Source organism: Mytilus californianus, unplaced genomic scaffold (assembly GCF_021869535.1).
Source record: "Mytilus californianus isolate M0D057914Y unplaced genomic scaffold, xbMytCali1.0.p SCAF_8, whole genome shotgun sequence".
Taxonomy (NCBI): Eukaryota; Metazoa; Mollusca; class Bivalvia; order Mytilida; family Mytilidae; genus Mytilus; species Mytilus californianus.
In genome coordinates this window covers 107,604,929-107,624,858 of record NW_026262734.1, presented here as the reverse complement: position 1 = coordinate 107,624,858, position 19,930 = coordinate 107,604,929, and the positions used below count along the sequence as shown (strand labels likewise).

Sequence of the window (19,930 nt, the reverse complement as noted above, 5' to 3'; positions counted from 1 at the left end):
ATTACCAATAATTTACCTTGAAGGAACAATCATCCATGGAAAATGCCTTGCTGGTGTTTCCATTGGACTTTAAATGTTCCACATCAGCTTGTATAACCTTTACTATTTTCTCTAAACTTGTTAACTTGGCCACTGTATCAAAGACAAACAGATTTTGAAGATGAATATATTATCAATTTAAACAGCTGTACTGCGACTTTCCGAATTTACTGACATAAATGAAACTCAACCAACCCCCATTTTTGACAAGCAATTATAGAAGATTCAGATGTTGACACAGTGATTCTACTGGGTCTGAATGCAATTTCCCACTTCATGGCATATATATGACACCCTGAAACTTGCTGGGATTCAAACTTAGGTTACTGAGAGATAAAATTTCTGAAGTAATCATATATATATATAAAGAATAATACATGGCAAAATCCGTATCGCATGCTGTATCACCACGAGAAGCCAATATCAGTCCCGAGGGCTGATATTGGTCGAGTGGTGATACAGCATGCGATACGGATTTTGCCATGTATTATTCTGTTTATCATATATTTAAATAGAATCAGATTAATGTGATATACGTTTTTTTTTAAATCGTCCGAAAATAAAACAAACAAAAGAACATAAGGACTTTTCAAGCTGATTTAGTTTTTTTTATAGGCTTCCTTATTTGCTTAATATCCACATCGTAATGTCCCATACGACCTTATTACATGCTCAATATAGAGCTATGAAACTGGCAAATAATATACTTTAAGACCATGTATTTAAAAGCTTTCACTAACAGTAGTGTCAACTATTCCCTCCTGTAGAATACAACCCACCTTCTCAATATTTGTTGTTAAGTTTAATCATTATACTACAATCTGAACTCATTTGTATACATAAATATGGACAACAATGTTACCAAGTATCATCTATTCAGAGATTATTAACAGACAAACAGGGGATTCCTATATACGCAGTCAGTGGACAAAAGTGAGTTCCCACTAGAAAACTTATTGTATCTATTTTATAAAAATTGCTTATAAAGTTACTGGGTAATATTTTTTTGAAAAATATCGATTTTAGTTGAAATGATATGACATTTCTTGAGTGGGAACTCACTTTTTTTCCTATGCCAGGAAATACAGCAACTGGACGTCATAGGTCAAACGTTGACGTCATTTGATTTATGACGTCACGCCAGGTATGCGATACAGATTTGGCTATGCGATACGGGGTATGCGATACAGGTTTAGCTAAAAAAGAACCTTTGTTAGATATACAAAATTGCTGTATTTTGTACTAAATATATGATAAATATATATAAAGAGTCTAAATTGAAAACAACGTTCAAACCTATGATTGCGTTGGATAAAAATTTTTGCGGTCGTATATTGGCAGAAGATGAACACCATCGGCATCAGATTGAAGTTGAACCACCACTGGCACAAGACACACCAATGGAAACAGATAATGACGGTTATCTGGAACTGAATGATGGTTATCTGGAACTTGGTGATGTTGATCAAGAGCATGGTAAGTTTTAAAAGCATTGTCATCTGCAAAATCAATTTCCGGTCACATTCCAGAAATGTACTTTTAACATGAAATGTAAACAAACCGTGTCGGTTAAAAGCTCAGTAGAGCTTATGTTGTCTCAGACTCTCTGTTTGTTTACTTTGCCGACTCTAAATAGAGGTTATTTGTTATTAATGTAAATCGTGATAATTAATTCTGGATAAGTATAACAATGCAATGACTTTTAAAAGTTTAAACTGTTTCATTAGCAGATTTTTCCCAAAGGATTCAATCTGAAGTAGAAAATGAAACAGCAGACAGTACCACATACATGTACAACCAAGAACAAGAACATGAAAATTGGCATCCATTCAGCTCAAAGGCAGAATGTCTTTTGTACATACTGATGAATTCTTCGACCCATCATGTTGTAAGTATGGAGTCCAGTGCTCCATCATGTATGTAGCCTAAAATATATGTATTTTAAACTCTGAAAAAAATGTGTATTTTGATAGTTCTGTTTACATTAAATGCTTGCTTATACCAGGAACATATATATTGACAGGACTTGACACTACCTAATTGTAGCCTATTTTATCGTCAGGTTTTAGGTACATGTAATAAAGATACGATACAGAAACGGACATGTGTTAAATACATACTCGCTATTATCCTAATAATTTCTGATAATATCAATAAAATGTCATTCAAACTAGTTTTACAGTGATGCCAGTGTATCAAACTTGTATTCTGTCACTTTAAAATTGTTATAATCGCATTCATTTTATCACAGAATGGTACAGAATGCAAACAAGGTAATAAAAAAATGGCGCCGATTGCCTTCCCAAATTCAAAAACATTATAAAACACTTCACATCAAATAAATCACACTTCTTTTGGTCATTTTATATGACAAAATGTATCTACTTTATGATAAAACTTGTATTTATTTACGATTAGAATTATGTGGTTAATTTATTGAGCAGTTCCGATAGTTTTTCAGTCAGACGCCACCAAAATCCATAAATCTCGTGCAGTCCTGAGATTTTATCAATTTTATACTGAAAAGCCTATCAGATTCATTTCCCTGTTAGATATACTGTTCCCAGCTTATACATTTTTATAAATTAGCATTTAACCATTATTTTATCTAAAATGTATAAAGTGTTCCTTTATGATTTGTTTTATTGATTTTATACCTTCTCTAAGATTGCTGTAAAAGGGGGCCTGCAGTCATGCTTCAGTGATTCCATATATAATAAAAAAAAATTCCCAGTAAAAGGGGGGCTGTCTTTTTGGCTCCCCATTTATCTGCCTATGATGTACTTATTATGAATATTGTCAGCAAATATATACCTTATTACATTGATCACTATTTTATCATATTTTTTTTTAGAGCGATGAAGTTGTCAAATTTATTATATTTATGATGGCTGAATTGGGTATTAGCAGTTTACCAACTCTGCAACAGTTGAAATCAAAAAAGATTGGGAAATTTAATTGGGAAGACATAGTAACAAAGGTTGGTATTTTGACTGAAGAGTGAAGACCAACCAATATTAAGGGCAATTCAGAAAATCAATTTAACAGTCTTTAAAAAAACTCACTTTCGTTCTATAGATACATTAAATGTGAGGCTATTTTTTATTTGAAATTCATGATCTACCAAAATGTAGTACTAAGTTTTCCATAAAAGAAATCAGAAAGTTTTATACAAATACCCCTTGTAAGCATGATATAAATGTTCCATTCAACTGAATGTTCTTTGTATCAATCTTGACTTCAGAAACTTTATTGTAATCAGGTAACAATGGAGTTTTACTTGACTGGAGTTTTTTTTTGTATATACATGTAATGCAGCTGTGCTATTTGCGCAGTCAAGTTGCATTGCGTATATACATTTATGATAATTTTTTATGTACAATCACTGAACCTTTATATCTCATTATTTATGACATTGGCAATGCGTTGCCGTTGATTTTTAAGTCTTCGTTCGTTTGGGAAGACTTATTGGTTCTTCTTCTTCTTCTTCTTCTTCTTCTTCTTCTTCTTTGAACTTGTCCGCCTCTTCTTCTTCTTCTTCTTCTTTGAACTTGTCCGCACCCGTTCTCCAAAACCCCTTGTCAGATTAACTTAGGGTTTCACAATATGCTAGACTAACATGTCTAGTGGTGCAATCAGGGTTTTGTTTGTGCATTGGGGTTTATAAAGGGGTACTTTGAGGGGCAAAAAGAAAGGAGGGTTTTACTATAGAACCCTATGGGATTTTATTTTTAAAAATTTTCAACTGATTATAAATTGAAAACCTTTTGTGATAGACACAATCTTTTTAATTGAAAATGTTCTAAATGATAAAGCACATTAAATGAAATACAGGGTTAGTCCCCAGGGGTCACCCCCACCCCCTGCCATTTGAGAAAATTCTAATATCTTGTAAATGGTCGAGATCCCCACCCCTAAACCATATATATTCTGGTTTGTCATGCTAAGATGGTTTGAATGATATACAGGGTTAGTCCCCAGGGGTCATCCCGACCCCCTGCCATTTGAGAAAGTTCTAATATCTTGTAAATGGTCGAGATCCCCACCCCTAAATCATATATATTCTGGTTTGTCATGATAAAGCACATCAAATGAAATACAGGGTTAGTCCCCAGGGGTCACCCCCACCCCCTGCCATTTAGAAAAAGTTCTAATATCTTGTAAGTGGTCAAGATCCCCACCCCTAAACCATATATATTCTGGTTTGTCATGATAAAGCACATGAAATGAAGTACAGGGTTAGTCCCCAGGGGTCACCCCCACCCCCTGCCATTTAAGAAAGTTCTAATATCTTGTAAGTGGTCAAGATCCCCACCCCTAAACCATATATATTCTGGTTTGTCATGCTATGATGGTTTGAATGATATACAGGGTTAGTCCCCAGGGGTCATCCTGATCCCCTGCCATTTGAGAAAGTTCTAATATCTTGTAAATGGTCGAGATCCCCACCCCCTAAACCATATATATTCCTGTTCATCATGTCTCGAACATTTGAATGATGTATGCGGTCAGTCCCCAGGGGTTCCCCCCACCCCCAATGTTCTAATATCTTGTAAATGGTCGAGATCCCCACCCCTTAACCATATATATTCCTGTTCGTCGTGTCTTGAACATTTGAATGATGTATGCGGTCAGTCCCCAGGGGTTCCCCCACCCCCAATGTTCTAGTATCTTGTAAATGGTCGAGATCCCCACCCCTAAACCATATATATTCTGGTTTGTCATGCCAAGATGATTTGAATGATATACAGGGTTAGTCCCCAGGCATCACTAATGCATATACTTTACTGGACCAAACCAATTTTCACTGGACTTTGGCGACACTGGGAATTTCGAATTATGGGAGCTTCGTTTGGGAGACTTCGTAACAGCATCGATATCCTGTTACAATCATTTCTTGTTATTTATGATGTCATTAAAAGTAGAGGTTCACAAAATTTTTACATCACTCGCTCCAAATTCAATAATTATGTTTTATATCCTATATATTTCATTTGTACAGTTGTAAGAGTTACAGTATATAATGGATAACAAACAAATTTGTCCTATTATAATAGAAATAATTCATTGGGTTATTTCTAGACATAGTATTCCACATCTGCCATGGGTATATCCTAGTTTGCTAGCAAATATCCGGCACATGGAATTCTCTAATAACAAATACACAGAGAAAAGGAAATCTCAATAAGTAGAAATTGGTAAAAAAATACCATGTCTCAGTCATGCAATGAAAATACAGCATTATTACAGAATTACAGAACAGATATATGCATTGAAGTTTAAATATTGATTACAGGGTTTTAATGAAGAAAAGATTCCTATATGGATTTTAAAGCCATCCCAGATACTAAAACTAGGCCTAGCACATCCTAATACAGCCAAGAAACTGAAAAGGTATACATTTGATTTAAATATAATTTTTTGATACAGTATTCCATTTAACACAATCTTTATATGCCTGTTTACGGGACATATAATGGTATATCGTTGTCCTCATACAAGTCAAGTAAAATTTGTAATTTGTTGAATATTTAAATTTGTGGTTCACCTGGTATCCATTAAAAATAATGAATCCCCAGTATAGATAAAATCACATATCCAAGATACAAATACTGCCATTAAAAAAAATCTCATAACTATTTGTAGTAGAATGACAAAATTATGCACACAATTAAAATTTTGTTCCCAGTATTCTTGGTGGCAATGGCAAAAAAATCAAGAAGACATGCAGATAGATTTTTATGTTTTGATAACTTCTATAAAATTTTAAACAGATCACCTGAACCATCAGTTGAAGTAACTCATCCCGCCAATGGAAAGAAATGGACAGAAGAAATACCCTTTGCTCAACAAAAAGAGGATGGTACACCAGTGGTAACCATGCCACTTAACCTCTTCTTAGATGACACATCTACACATAAGAGCAAGCGCTGGTTGCCACTGCATTGTGTTCAGATGCAATTGACAGGTAAAAAGACAATCAAATGAGAAATCAAACCGTTATGAAAATTATGCATGTTATTAGAAGATTACCAAGGAGACAACTCTGCATTCAAGACCAAGTGTCGTAAATATATGCAATGATAGTTCTTAGTACAGACCTCAACAATGAGCAAACGAAAAATCCAACATGATTTATAAAACTGCAATTAAAGTAGTAAAAGTTACATATTGTTTAATTGTTACATATATTTATTGAAACTCTAACATCATACACTTTACACATGTTGTTTCTTTTGTATGCACCCTTTAGTTCTCAGTCACCCTCCTGCCTAATGCTAGCTGGCCTGTAGTGTTTATTATATACATTTGCTATAGACAACACTGCTATGTAACATATAGGCAAGGTGAACGGTGTTGGAAATCAGTGATTTTCATGTAATGATTTTGAAATAGCTGGAAAATATTAATGCATTATCGCATGAACTATTAACCAGGCTCTACAAGCATCATGTAACCTGGGGGTTCCAACTAGCGTTAGAAACAGTAAATATAAAAAAGAAGATGTGGTATGATTACTATGTAATAACTGCTTTAAGTTTACTAAAACTACAACAAAATACTAGTTTGATTTATTTGAATTTTGAATGATATTTTCTTAAAATAAACTGGTACTAACTTGTGAAAATGACCATAGAACATGACCTAAAAAAATTATTTAAAAAATAATTGGTAATCCTATTTAAGAAGCAATCTCTTTTTAGGACTGCCTATTGAAATGCGCCAGAAACAAAATTACATTCAGTTTGTTGGAGCAACAGAGAAAGGAGACATTATGGATGTGGTGAAAATGATTGGTGAGGACATCAAAGATATAAATGAGTATGTATAATTGAGACAATAATTTCATGAATGTGCCACTTTAAATTCAATGGGAGACAGTCTAGAGATAATGCAAATAAAAATTTGTATCAATTTCAAATTAACAATAAATTCTGTAAATTTATAGACCCATTGGTGGCCGTCGGCTGTTATCTGGTCTTTGGGTGAGTTGTTATCTCTTTGACATATTCCCCATTTCCATTCTCTACTTATTGTTATTTTTGTCGAGCCTGCGACTTTTGTCACAGAAAGATCGACATAGGGATAGTGATCCTGCGGCGGCAGCAGCAGTATTAGCTTACTTCTTAAAAGCTTTATACTTTAGAAGGTGGAAGACCTAAATGCTTCATACTTTGTATATAGATGCCTCATGTTATGAAGTTTTCGTCTGTCACATGTCCATTGTCCCTTCAGTGAATACTTGAAAAAAAGTTGAATTTTTGTAATGTTAATTTCTTTCTTATTATGATAATAGGATAACTATATTTGGTATGTGCGTACATTGCAAGGTCCTCATGCTCGTCAGATAGATTTCACTTGACCTCATTTCAAGGATCAGTGAACAAGGTTAAGTTTTGGTGGTCAAGTCCATATATCTCAGATACTATAAGAAATAGGTCTAGTATATTTGGTGTATGGAAGGACGGTAAGGAATACATGTCCAACTGGCAGGTGTCATCTGACCTTGACCTCATTATCATGGTTGAGTGTTTATAGTTAAGTTTTTGTGTTTCGGTTTGTTTTTCTTATACTGAATACAATAGGTCTACTATATTTGGTGTATGGAATGATTGTAAGGTGTACATGTCTAGCTGGCAGGTGTCATCTGACCTTGACCTCATTTTCATGGTTCAGTGGTCAAAGTTAAGTTTTTGAGTTTTGGTCTTTTTTCTTATACTATACACTATATATGCAATAGGTCACCTATATTTGGTGTATGGTAATATTTTATGATGTATGTGTCAGTCACACAGGTTTTATTTGACCTTGACCTCATTTTCTTGGTTCATTTATATTTGTTGTATGGAAGAATTGTAAGCTGTACATGTCTTCCTGGCATGGTTCATCTGACCTTGACCTCATTTTCATGGTTCATTGCTCAATGTTTAGTTTTCTAAATTAAGCCTGTTTCTTAGAAACTATAAGCAATAGGTCGACTATATTTAGTGTATTGAATGATTGTAAGGTGTACATGTATTTCTTGTTTTTTTTAATATGAGCATGACTTTGACCTCATTTTCTTTGATCATGTTAAGTTCATGAAAATGTGATAGTTGTAGTTAAGCTTTATAATTAGGACTATCAACATAATATCAATGATTAATAGTAAAGAAGGCGATACATTTCAGCGTGTGCACTCTTGTTTAATATTTTACATGATTTAAAAATTAAGATAGACTATTGTTGGCTGAAAGTTCTGGCAAATACACATATACCCTCATTGCATTATACAAGGAATGATGTTCGACAAATCAGCCCAACAACACTTAAAGGGTAATATGTGTTACAGTAGCTGCAAACTTCATTTGTGGAATAATATGTTTTATTATAAGTTTCACTTTTAAATGCAAGATTTTGATTGGCTAACATTCATGACACATTTTACAGAAATGGTATTGATGGGTATGATGCACACAAGCAGGAAAAGTGCAGTATCAGTACAGCAGTTTCAGCAGTAGTGTCTGATACAGCTATGACATCATACTGCTGTAATCACTTGGGGGCTACAGCCACAAAATACTGTCCAAGATGTGAGGTATACATATTTTACAACTAGCATTTGTACTAAAAAAAATAAATACATCTTGACATTGACCACAACACGTGCACCCTTACTTTTTTAGACATAAATTATCATAACACTCTACTGTATGTGGTGAGAATAGAAATTATTTTAGGATTAAGCACCCTTTCAAAGATTATTAGTGTATAATTCTCATATGATTTGTATTTCTATAAATACTTAAATTGGATTGGTCAATTACAATTTTTCTCTTGGTTTACAGTTCAATGATCCATTTCAGAAACTATTTCGTAACCTTCTCTGTAATCTATTCATGAGCAGTACACATGCATGCAGGGATCCTGGAGTTTTCAACAAACTTAGATTAAAAAACAAATACATTAATTGTTTCTATTCTAATGTATATATAACAAAAAATAAATAATGTATTAAAACTTTGAAAATAAAATTGGGTTTAGTTAAGCAAAACTGCTTGGATAATGTGCCTTGTATAGCTAGTTATGCAAAATGTTCAATGATTGTGACACATGCTTAATTAATTATTATAGAATAACTAATCGAAGAATTCAAATATAGAAAAATATTCAACGAGTGACCGAACAACACATTAATTCAAGAATGCGCGTAGCGCATAAGTTAATTATCAGTGTTGTTCAGTCACGAGTTGAATATTTTTCGATATTTGAATTCTTTGATTAGTTATTCTCTTTATTACATTGGAAAATGGCTTTTTTGTGAAATTAAAGTAGAAAATGTAAGGAACTATATCGCTTTCTACGCATTCACAATTTGTTTTGATCCGACGTTATCGACGTCTTGACAACGCCTATTGTTGTATGATGTCAGAGGAGTGAAATAACCACGTTTATTTCACATGTGAAATTATCGGTTTTTATTTCACTGGGAAATCAATGTAATTCATTGCAACCAATGTAATAATTTAAATTAACAACATTTTTTCATTATTCTACAGATATATCACCTTATCAGCAAGTTGTACATTTTCACTTTGATCTTACTGCCTGATATTTTTAAGATCATGGACAGGACTTGAAACTCGAAAATATTAGGCAATGATGTCACATGCTCAAGTCAACCTGCGTCAATTTATCAATGAAATGCGCGAGATGTCATTCATACAACCAACCAACTATCCCAACTGTTTGTACGCGTAATATTCCATATTCGCAATCAAAACCTACAGTTATGACAAATTGCTGATAAAAAGAATAATAGCATTTAATTTTTTGATACTGACTTCATCAGCTCGAATAACAGCTTGCCTTAGTCGGCTCGCTTGATATTCTTGCTGATAAAGTCAGTATCAAAAACAAAAATGTCATTATTCTATATATATCTTTTATAGGACTTGTTAATCATTTATCTTATAATATGAAACAATTAGCTATTACAGAATGCACTATAAGCTTCTTTTATTGAAAGTAAAAAAAATAATCATATTTTACACCTTATATAAGATTCCTTTTATCTATTTAATACTCTCACTGTTGATAAAGGCAGATGCTGGTCATTTTATGACTCTAGCTCAAAGGAGAACTCCTGCCAAGACACAACAACATCTCACAAGACTAAATATGCGTTCCTCAGAGAATGACAAGAAAGAACTTAGGAGAAAGAAAGGTGTTAAAGAACATTCAAATGAGCTATGGGATTTATTAGATCCTCATCGGTAAGTAGTATTATGAAAAATTTGAATCAAGAGAAAACTGAATGATAATTAGTTTTTATACGTATATTGGTATGACGTTGGTGTCGTCGTCGTCTGAAGGCACATTGGTTTTCGCACAATAACTTTAGTTTGAGTGAATGGATCTCTATGAAATTTTACCATAAGGTTCAATACCACAAAAGGAAGGTTGGGATTGATTTTGGGGGTTATGGTCTTAACAGTTTAGGAACTAGGGGCCAAAAAGAGGCCCAAAAAGGCACTCAAACTGTTTAGGAATTAGGGACAAAAAGGGGGAAAAACAAGGGTTTTCTGGTTAATGGACAATTTAAAAGCAGTGTAAGGGAGGTAATCCAAAAACAAAATTGTACAATGTTGGATTACCTCCCTTACACTGCTTTTAAATTATCAATTTAAGACTTTTATGATGTATTTAAATGGGTAATTATGGTTGCGAACTCCATTGGTAATTTGAATTGAGATTATGACCAGATCTTCAGGGAAAGAATTTTTTTTTTGGAAAAGGGGGTGGGGCAATTTTTTTCAGATTTCAGAAATTAAACCAAATTTCTTCACATTTTTTTTTTTGTAAAAAAAAAGGGGGGGCGGGGGTCAATACGCAATAGCATAGCAATTTATTGAACTTTTTCTAAATCCTAAACTTAGTTCTTTCAATAATGCAATAGAAAAATAAAGAGCCACAACCAGAAGCATTTTCTACCAAACATATGAACATATATTCCTTATCTGTAAGAAATATTGAATTGTATTTTCAGAGATATGCCAGTAGGTCTTTTACATCTGATACCATTGGGGCTGGCACAGCACCTCATCAAATTTATATTCAGTATGCTGCCAGAGGAAGTAATAGACAAACTTATGCTGCATCTCTTATATATGGTTCCTGGCTGCCAGTTTATTGCTTTCAATAAACATTTAGGCAGCAGACAAGGGAAAGACTTTAAACAATATGTAAGTTGAAGTTGAAGATCCTTGGGTGGCCTTTTGTTTTTTTTTTACATTTTGATTGGGTTGCTTTCTCTATGACACATTCCCGGTTACTCCTAGTTATTTGATTTCCAGTGACTATTTTCTTTTGTTCATCTATCATTCAGCTAATGATTGAGGCAGCACAGTTGCTTTAGATACACAAAAGTATTTGTAAAAGAAGTTGGAAATCAAATCCAGGACTTAAAAATACCTAAATTTTGAAAAAAAACATCAATCAAAATGTACTATATTGTTTTAAAAAATGATTTCTTGCAAAATTCTAATAGGACAAATACAGTATTTTTATAGATTGAAGTGTACAAAAATACCTTAAACATGTTTAGCTGTTCTCATTTTTTCCCTGTGGAGTCTGTGCATTACATTTTCATATTTAATAAGTTTAAAAACTAAAAGCAGGGTAAATAAATGTTGCTTGATAAACAATATGTAATAAAAGTTTATTTAAGCTGCCAAAATATATATATTTGATTAAAATAACAATGAAAATAACTACAATATAAACAGTAAATTGGTGCACATGTGTCAAATAAATTGTGTGCTAATTAGAACACGGCTTTGCGTAATAAGGACGTCATATTAGAATAGATGTTAGTTTATGCATTTTTGAATACATAACAAAATATTGTATGACACTAACTTGTATGGTGTTCTATTTGGTACAATATATCAAATAATGCATAACCAAAGTATGATATCTTGATATGTAAAAGATTGTTTGAAATTGATCACAAAATAAAAAAAAAACAAAAAAAAACAATAATAATTTGAAAAATTTGCTGTTAACCAGCTATGTTCTTATTGATTAGTAAAATATCAAAACACTTTAAAAATTTTGTGGTCCTTTACTTTTTTATTGTAGTTTGTAGATTTAAAAAATACTGATAAATTCTTTTTGTTGTTGATATGATACTCAAGTAATTATTAATGTTCCATTTTGTGACTTTTGTAGTTGCAGATGGCACCCATTAATATGGCATATGCAGGGGTTGCAAGGAAATACATAAAACTTGTTGTTAGCCTGGCAAAGGTAAATATCCCAACGAACTAGAGATAAAGGATACAACAGATACAGTTAAATCGGCATCATATCTTGACTTACACTTATAAATTGACTATGAGGGCCGGTTAAAAAAAAACTTTACGACAAAAGAGATGATTTCAGCTTCCCAATTGTGAACTATTCATTTTTATGTAGCAACATTCCAGCAGAGCCTGCATACACAGAATACAGGGCTGCCAAGTCTCACGCATTTTCATGCTTATTTGGTGGCATTTTCCTTTGATCTATTGTTTTTTCTCTTTGATCTTTATGATTTTGTCCAAATCTCACGCATTTGCATTATTAAAAGTTGGCAGAACTGAGAATATATCAATCTCCTAATTGAAATGATATTCCTGCGCCTGTATGTCCTATCATGATTTCCTCGATAGAGGGGTTGCTGCTCACAAGGAAGCTATTAAAGCAAGAGTTCAAAATGGTGAAGTTGAAATCATCCCTTCCTAAATTTTTAGAGACACCATCACAAGTTGGTTGACCGTTATGGAATAACCATTTCAGAGATGATATTGGATATGTTCCTTATGTCGTAACTATAATCCCTTTCCCTTTTCACGAATATGACCTACGGAATTAGACTATTTACCAAGTTTGTAATAACATGAGCAACACGATGGGTGCCGCATGTGGAGCAGGATCTGCTTACCTTTCCGGAGCACCTGAGATCACCCCAAGTTTTTGGTGGGGTTCGTATTGCTTAGTCTTTAGTTTTCTATGTTGTGTATTGTATTGTGGTGTTGTCTGTTTATTTTTGATCTATGAATTTGAATGTCCCTCTGTGGTATCTTTCGCCCCTATCTTAAATAGTCAATAAGTACAACATTGTTTGCATTTTATAGAGAATATATCTTACTGTACAGTATAAATTAGAACTTGCTGTTTACAATTCACATCGTTTAGAAAAATGTTAAGAACAAAAAACTGATCTTAATGATTTCACAATTTTTAATATTTCATTTGAAATATTAAATGTATTTAACCATTTTTGTCAGGTTTGACATTTTTTTTTTTTTTTACAGATACAGAAGATGCTAAATGAAACATTGTATGGAGAGGAGGATTTGGAAGAAATGAGAGAAGCTATTAGAGAATACCATCAACTGATAATACTGCATGCACCGAAATTGACAAATAAAGTTAAAACTCATCTTTTACTTCATGTGGTAAATATATTGGAAAAATTTGCCTTTTGTTTTTGATAATGACTTAAAACATTTATGCTACAATTTTACTTTTTGAACAGTTATAATATGTTTTCTGTATTTGAAGTTTTTCATGGGGTGGGGAAGCACTTGCTATAAATATACTAGGTGATAGGATGTGCTTTTTCCAGCTTGAAAATATATGAGTAGGTCGGGTAAACTACCAGAGATAAGGTCAATTATATAACTTGGTAATCTTTCTTGGTGTTCCCAGCTGTGTTTTTATCAAACAATTTTACATAACACACCACCTGAAACCCAAACAAGATGGGAAAAGTTAACATTTTTGCCTGCCCAATATATGAAAAGTAATTTTTAAAATCTAAATTATATAAAAAGGTTGGGGTATCAAAACCCAAGCAGTACCCCTATCAATTAAGTATTGAAGTGACTATGTTACTTCTTTTGGTAAAACCTTACATGTATTCAAACCAAAAACATTTTTATTCCAATGACAGAGAAACTAGAATGAATAAATTATGGCACTAAATATTGCAAATGTAATGTATATTTGTATTTTTAGATAATATATGATTATTCTATATGTAACATTTCTTGTACTTTGTAGATTGAAGATATAGAACGACATGGACCACCTTCTGCATACGTAGAAGATGGATTTGAAAGGAACCATGGGAACATCAGAGATTGCATCTTCAACCAAAATCAAAAGGCCAGGAGTAGGGACACCAGTGTACAATTTGCCAAACAGCTGTTATGTAGTCATGTTGTAACTGGTGGTTATTATGAAACTGATGACACATGGTAAATTTATTTGCAAGACATGTTCAAGACAACTTTACTCGTGTTTGTATGTCTATTCTCATGCCCTCTTGCTATTAATTTACACTCACAAAGTTAAGTGTTAGGCATTCACAAAATGGTCATATTCTGACTGTTAAACTATGGAAATAAAAGGTATACTAATGCAATTTTCCTTATTAATATAAATATTAGAAAGCTTTGATAGAAATGAGATATGATGTATATTGTAATAATTACATTGCATATGTATGTTTCTTTCATTTTAATTAGTTATTTTGATTGGCTAAATTCAATCTCATGTCATCCTGAAATTAACCTTCATTTCAAAATGAAATGTAACATCCATGAGGACATGAGCTTCCACAATAAAGTGCACAGGTAAATAAAAGAAAAAATTGATATAAAACGTGTTTTCATTATCATATAAAAAAATGTGAAAATAATAATTGAATGCTTCTTTTAGTAATTTTATAAGGTTGTAAAAGCGTTGATCGTGTGCACATTTTTATAATGAAGAATTTCCGCCCTGTATAGAAAATGTACTTTGGTCAAAGCCTTTAAACCCCAATAATTTTACAAAAAGATGCAAATACCCCTCAATAATATGATATATCTGCTTAATTACTCTAAATGGATTTCAATCAAAACTCTCTGTACAGGTGACGGAAAATCTTTTTTTTTTTCACTATTTAGCTGTAATCCATATACATGATTATGCATACTTTTGAGGTAAAGAAGAGACTATCATAGTACTGCAGGAGTTATGCATGTACTTATATGCATAAAAGCTGTCTTTGTGTAAAGTCATAACATCATTGTCATTCTATCAAAATTTTGGCTGGAAAAGGTTCGTGAGTGTAAAAAAGGAATATCCAAAATGGCAAATACCACGGCATAGAGGGGAATTTGAGGCAAATTCATTTGATATGAGGAAAAAATGTAAGAATATGTGTAAAATACACTGGCTACCAACCAATCAGAATCCAGCATTCTTATTCAAGGTTTAATTATAAAAAAAAATTATGGAATAAAGAATGGAAATGTGGAAATTGTTAAAGAGACAACAAACCGGCCAAAATGTAAGGCCACCAATTGGTCTTCAACAAGTGATGAATCCCACACCCAGAGGGGGAGCTTGAGCATGCCCTGAAACAGTAATGTATACTAAATCAAGAAAATGCACACCACTCTACTGTAATAAATATAAGTATATATGAACTTTATTTTTAGGATTCAAGCAGCAAACAGTGTTCTTAAATTATCTTCAAAAGTTGTGGTTAAAAAGTACCTTGGGATTGAAGACCTGCTAGAAACAAGCAACAAACCTGTTGGAGCCATTTCTTTTTTAAAGAGAGGCTCAGGATTACGCCCAGTCATTGAAAACCCAGATGAAGATGTCTTCATTCAAGCTATGTTGAAAGTAAATTATGGACTAGATAGTTACAGTTTAACGAGGGGATCGGCTGTTAGAGCAGCTTCAGGGGAGATAGTCCACTCTGGACAATGGGTCAAATTCCTGAATGAAGATGAAGATGTAAGTGCAATTAATCATAGACATGAAGTGCCAGTTTTTGTGGGAGTTAAGAATGTAGATGGTACATTTTCAGATAATTACTCCAAAAATAAAATTTTGAACTTTCTTTACATAATTCTGAGATATAATTCTGCAATTAAGGATGTTCCCTACTCTTGTTTTAAGTTTATAAACTTTTCCAAAGACTGTTATAAATTGAAAGTATATTATAAAAGGAACAAAAAAGTAGAATAAAATGAAGGGTCCATGTGCTTTTTTTTAGATATAAGCCATTGAAAATTTGGCTGGAAATAAATCTCTCTAGACTTTTCATAATTTAACAATGACAGCCTTTTTCTTTAAATAATTAGAAAAAAATTACAAGGATTTTATAGCATTTTCAAATATGGCTTTTTAAACTATATGTAATAAAATTATGAAAAGAAAAGTAGGGGTTAGCGGGGAAATTTTTTTAGTGGCAGTACATGGATAAAACCAGAGGATTCTGAATATCTGACAAAAATTCAAAAACATGAGGAGCGAACATCCTTAACAGGAATAGCTATTTTTATTGCTAAGTTTTACCAAATTTTCCTTTGCACTAATTACTGACTGATAATTTCCATTTTCAGCACAGTGGAAATATATAAAAAGCTAGAGTTTTTTTTACTGCAATGAAATGTAGTGACATACTATGGTTTGGTGGTATAACATCTTAAGGGCAATCACTTCCACAAAGAGTCATAGTCCTAGCTAAACTATATCGTCAAAATTTTACTTGTTAGTAGATCTTGACTTGGTGTTTACAGTTTATTTCTATCTATAATAATATTCCAGATAATGACAAAAAATTGCAAAATTTCCTTACAACGGGTTGTCTGAATCGTCTGAAAAAGGAGGGTCAAAGATATACCAGTGAGACAGTCAAAATCATAGATCCAAAATAAAATGACATCGCCATTGCTAATAAAATGCTCCGCTGGGCACAGCTTGATACGACCGCAGAGGTCGAACCCTGAACAGTTGGGGCAAGTATGGACACAACATTCAAGCTTGATACAGCACTGAATTTGGACAGTGATTAAATATTTGACACAGCACAGGTTTCTGACACAGAATGAATGTGGTCTAAGAACTTAAGAATTTTTAATTTACCTTTTCAAACCATATCATTATTATTTGCTTTTATATATAAATCAGAAATAACCAATTTAAAATAGAAAATTTTAAAGAAAAAAAAATCCCCCCCCCCCAAATTTTTTGATCCCCCTTATGATTCATCACCCCCAAACTCAATCCCAGCCTTCCCTTTGTGGTATGGTACCTGCAGTACAATTTCAGAGAGATCCATACACTTGAACACAAGTTATTGTCTGGAAACTAGAAAAATGCTTGTTTTTTGGCCACTTTTTGGCCCCAAATTCCTAAACGTTTAGGGCAATTACCCCAAAACTCAAACCCAGCTTTCCCTTTGTGATATGTAACCTTGTAGTACAATTTCAGAAAGATCCATACACTTACACACAAGTTATTGTCCTGAAACTAGAAAAATTTGTTTTTTGCCCCCTAATTCCTAAAATTTTGAAGCAATTACCCCCAAAATCAATCCCAGCCTTCCCTTTGTGGAATGGTACCTTGCAGTACAATTTCAGAGAGATCCATACAATTGAACACAAGTTATTGTCTGGAAACTAGAAAAATGCTTATTTTTGGCCCCTTTTTGGCCCCTTATTCCTAAACATTTTGGGCAATTACCCCCAAACTCAATTCCAGCTTTCCCTTTGTGATATAGAACATTGTAGTACAATTTCAGAAAGATCCATACACTTACACACAAATTATTGTCATGAAACTAGAAAAATGCTTGTTTTTTGTCCCTTTTTTAGCCCCTAATTCCTAGTATTTTGAAGCAATTACCCCCAAAATCAATCCCAGCATTCCCTGTGTGTTATGGAACCTTGTGGTACAATGTCAGAGAGATCCATACACTTAACACACAAGTTATGTCTGGAAGTTACAAAAATGCTTATTTTTGGCCCCTTTTTGGCCCCTAATTCCTTAACTGTTGGTACCATAACCCCCAAAATCAATCCCAACCTTTCTTTTGTGGTATTGAACCTTTTGGTAAAATTTCATAGAGATCCATTCACTTAAACTAAAGTTAGAGTGCGAAAACCAATGTGTCTTCGGACGATGACGACTACAACGATGACGCCAACGTCATACCAATGTCGTATAAAAATGAAAAAGACACAAATAGAAAATAGATCTTAACCTGATGATCAATTTTACCATATGTTCAATTTACTCTTAATGCTTTAGTTTCAGAGATATAAGCCAAAAACTGCATTTTACCCCTATGTTCTATTTTTAGCCATAGTGGCTATGTTGGTTGTTAGGTGTGGTTGATGGATTCATTTTTTAAACTAGATGCCTTAATAATGATTTTGGCAAAGTTTGGTTAACTTTAACCAAGTAATTTCAGTGGAGAAGTATTTATGAAATTTTATGACAACAGAGGCTGATTGACGACAGAAGCCAAGTGATGAGAAAAGGTCACTTGACCCCAGGTCATGAGCTGAAATACAGGACAACATATTTCATCATAGCCCCCTAATATATTCTTTTAAGATCTTTACTTGCATACAATGTAATTTCAGTCTATTAAACATTAATTCAATATTTCATATTTTATATTTCAGGAATGTTTTGCCCAGTTTAAGGAAGGATTTATTGTTAGGGATAACAATTCAATCCCTAAGAACATTGCACTTCTGGATGTTCTAAACTTTCTAGATGACAAGGAGGCAGGCTGCCCAAAACTCAAATTAACTGGAAATATGTTAATGATTCCAACTGAAGCAGTGGTGAAAAGGGCAAGAATGTATCATGATTGCAGGGGAGGAGCCTGTAGAACTGTTCAACGATTACAGACAGAAAGAATTGAGCAGGAACATGTTGTAAAAGAAAAGTTGTATATAAAACATAATTCACAATATAAAGTATATATTTTGAATATTTATGCTCTTTAAGGTAGTTCAGGGGTTTAGACAGAATTTCCTTATACTTTGCCAAAATAAAGATTTTACTATGCTTTTTTTTTTAAAATGATATAAAGTATGGGTCACCGCACTTTTTTTCAAGGTACGAGTAGTTCAAAATTGCCAAAATCTGCTTAGATTGTTCATGAAAAAACACATTTTTGTGCATTAAAGGAAATCTATGAGACAGAATTTTGAAATAAAATATGAGAAGATAGGTATTATTATATATTTTAAGAAAATAAAAAGAAAAAATGGTTTCACCGAAATTGTTTTCTTGCTACAAGTAAAAAATGAAAATTTCCCTATATGTCCAGTATAAATTATGTACTAAAAGAGCTATCTCCCCTTAAATGGCTTATTTGAAAAATTAATTCTAAAAGCACAAATATTTGGTATTTGTTAAAACATTTTCGATAATGCAATTAATAACTAATTTTTTTTTATAGATATAAACAGTGTGACCAATAAATTGCAAATCTGTCTCCAAATTTGCAGATTTGGGTAAAGAACTAGACCGATTATTTACTGTGATTGTACAATTCAAGATGGCGGTATACCCCTGAACTCCCTTAACATGTATATGCTATCAATTTTTGAAAGAATCAGGAAGTTGGTGAAGCAACACCATATGCATTTGCCACATTGAATATTTGAGCCATAATTGTTTGATAGAATGATTGTAAGGTGTGAATGTCTGTCTGGCATGTGTAAGTTGAACTGTACCTAATTTTCATGGTTCATTGGTATAAGTTAATTTTTTATGAGGTTTTCTCCAGATATACTTTTAGAAATAGGTGTACGTATGGTGTATATGATGATTGTCTGAATTCATGTTTCTAAATGTTAATTTAAGGTAATGCTTGTGGTATACTCTCATTTTTTCATTTTTTCATACTTCCAACATAAATTCAAAAATGAACACTTGAATGTTGAAAGATCTTCTTCAGATATTAAACTAATTGGATTGATTGACTTTGTAAAAATTAAATATTATGGGATCACATCCTGAGATTTTTTTTAACTATAATTATTTCTTACAAATTTTT

At 32.8% G+C, this 19,930-nt stretch overlaps 1 protein-coding gene across 1 annotated transcript; it reads left to right on the top strand.

Annotated features, from left to right (window-relative positions):
• The first annotated feature begins 1,439 nt into the window (after positions 1-1,439).
• On the top strand, positions 1,440-19,770 carry LOC127712964 (uncharacterized). Its single transcript, XM_052219548.1, has 14 exons — positions 1,440-1,515; positions 1,767-1,927; positions 2,894-3,019; positions 5,336-5,433; positions 5,814-6,007; positions 6,744-6,861; positions 8,470-8,617; positions 10,123-10,295; positions 11,069-11,264; positions 12,253-12,330; positions 13,380-13,523; positions 14,131-14,327; positions 15,558-15,861; positions 18,543-19,770. Exons 1-14 carry the CDS (start codon positions 1,440-1,442, stop codon positions 18,870-18,872), a joined length of 2,343 nt encoding a protein of 780 aa, XP_052075508.1. The 3' UTR covers positions 18,873-19,770.
• Positions 19,771-19,930: the final 160 nt, after the last annotated feature.

Bases quoted from the DNA above. Each gene is read 5' to 3' on its own strand.
- LOC127712964 (XM_052219548.1), top strand. From the start codon at position 1,440: ATGGAAACAGATAATGACGGTTATCTGGAACTGAATGATGGTTATCTG. The intron at 10,296-11,068 runs GTAAGTAGTATT...TTGTATTTTCAG, and splicing joins GATTTATTAGATCCTCATCG to AGATATGCCAGTAGGTCTTT. The intron at 12,331-13,379 runs GTAAATATCCCA...TTTTTTTTACAG, and splicing joins TTGTTGTTAGCCTGGCAAAG to ATACAGAAGATGCTAAATGA.